Source organism: Lithobates pipiens, unplaced genomic scaffold, assembly GCF_037356315.1.
Source record: "Lithobates pipiens isolate NorthernLeopardFrog02 unplaced genomic scaffold, aLitPip1_a1.2 Scaffold_8, whole genome shotgun sequence".
Classification (NCBI taxonomy): Eukaryota; Metazoa; Chordata; class Amphibia; order Anura; family Ranidae; genus Lithobates; species Lithobates pipiens.
This window is the reverse complement of record NW_027507903.1, coordinates 627,487,111-627,489,193: the sequence shown is the minus strand read 5'-3', so window position 1 is coordinate 627,489,193 and position 2,083 is coordinate 627,487,111. Positions and strand designations below refer to the sequence as shown.

At 36.6% G+C, this 2,083-nt stretch overlaps 1 protein-coding gene across 1 annotated transcript; it reads right to left on the bottom strand.

Moving 5' to 3' along the window:
- Positions 1-350: 350 nt before the first annotated feature.
- Positions 351-1,369, bottom strand: LOC143963994 (olfactory receptor 11L1-like). Its single transcript, XM_077473718.1, has one exon. The coding sequence runs from the start codon at positions 1,367-1,369 to the stop codon at positions 449-451; it is 921 nt and encodes a 306-aa protein (XP_077329844.1). The 3' UTR covers positions 351-448.
- Positions 1,370-2,083: the final 714 nt, after the last annotated feature.

The following is a 2,083-nucleotide window of genomic DNA, read 5'->3' as shown; positions in this document are numbered from 1 at the left end:
TTACCACTGGCACATCAAAAATAATTTACACTTGCATGTTGTATTTTGTAGTGCCAAAAATGTCATCTTTTTTTGGGGTTGTTTTTAGTGATAAGTCATGGTAATGGCAAGAAATAATCAGCTAAATAATAAAAAACCTTGTATAACTATTTTAGGCATCCTTTGATAATACATTAAAGTTATGATATATCTATTGCCATTTGCAACCAAATAAAGGCACAATTTATCCTGAGAAAAACAAGATATAATTTACCTGGATATACTAAGTAGTTGAGATGATATATAATTTTACTAACACATCCCTAAGTCGTAAAACTTTTTGCATTAAGATGTGTTTTTTTTTTCAGGCATTATGGGGTTAAATGAAATAAAATGCCATCAAAAAATACTAAATTTCAGTATAGAAAGGTTTACAAGAAAGAACATAACATGAATCTTGCTAATTGTTTTAATTTAATTGGTGCCTCCACTTCCTAAAAGCTTCTTTGAAGTCCTGGTTCCTCAAGCTGTAAATGACTGGGTTAAGCAATGGAGTCATTACAGTATAAAGAAGAGCCAAAACTTTATTGGTAATTATGGAATGTCCTTCAGTGGGAACAACATAAACAGATATCAGTGCACCATAAAATAGACACACAACAGTGAGATGAGAACTGCAAGTGGAGAAAGCTTTCTTCCTTCTGGTAATGGATGGGATCCTTACAATGGTATAGACAATATAGATATATGATACAGCTATTGCTGCAAATGGACAAATTAATACCACAATACAAAATAAAAACATCTGGCTATGAACTATGATAGCATTGGAACAGGCAAGTCCCAACAGAGGAGCAAAATCACAGAAAAAATGGTCAATAACATTATTTCCGCAGAATGTTAAATTGCTTGTGGCAATGGCTTCGGATAACGTCATCACAAAACTCAACAGCCATGTAAAAATGATTAATTTAAGGCAAAACATTGCACTCATTATAGTGCTATAGTGAAACGGGCTACAAATGGCCAAGTACCTGTCATAGGACATCACCGCCAATAGGATGCACTCGGTTGCTTCTGCATCAGCGAACATCAAAAATTGTGCAATGCAGTTTTGCAAATAAATGGTGCCACCATCATTTAGTATAATGGAAAACATGTTGGGAACAATATATGTACTGAGTAAGATGTCACATATGGACACTTGGGTGATGAAGAAGTACATAGGGGAATGGAGGTTTTTGCTTAATGAAACCAGGGAAATTATAATAACATTTACCAACAGCATCAGACCATAAATGATAAGCAACATTAGGAAGAGAAGAATCTTAAAATTATGAAGCCCCTGGAAGCCCAGAAGAACAACAATTGTGATATTATTCTTATGCATTTTCTGTAGATAAAGATATGCAATCACTTAAGTTAAGCAAAATTCATTGTTTCAGGCCTTTTAATCCAACATACTGTACATATTTGACTCCACAAGCACTTCTTCTGGCTGAATAAATTCAAACATGCTTTGAGATATCCATTCCAAAAAGTGGAGGCTGTTACTACCACAAAGGGTGAGAAGTCCATGTTAATGGTTTTGGAATGGGATAGCCAAGAAACTCATAGCCCTTGTACACACGGTCGGAGAATCCGTCGGAATGTGTCCTATCGGACCGTGTTGTTGGATAATCTGACTGTGTGTGGTATGCATCGGACTGATTCCGTCGGAATATCCATCGGACCCAATTTTCAAACTTGTTGGAAATATTTTCCGACCAACTTTTTCGATCGGACATACTCCGATCATGTGTAGAGAATTTCGATTGGACCAAGTGCCACGCATGCTCAGATCAAATTCCTACATCAAAGCTATTGACTACTAGCATGAACATATTCCTATCGTATCGAAATTACGTCATCACGTTCTGAATGATCGGATTTTTCGACAACTTAGTCCGACCGTGTGTATGCAACAGTTTTGGACAAGATCCGACGGGCAAAATCCGACGGACAAGATCCGACGGATTTGGTTGTCGAAATCTCCGACCGTGTGTACAGGGGCATATAGGTGTGATTTTACCTCTGTAGATCATGTAGCCACATAAAAAAAAAA

Excerpts from the sequence above, each read along its gene's own strand:
- LOC143963994 (XM_077473718.1), bottom strand. The coding sequence starts at position 1,369 with ATGCATAAGAATAATATCACAATTGTTGTTCTTCTGGGCTTCCAGGGG.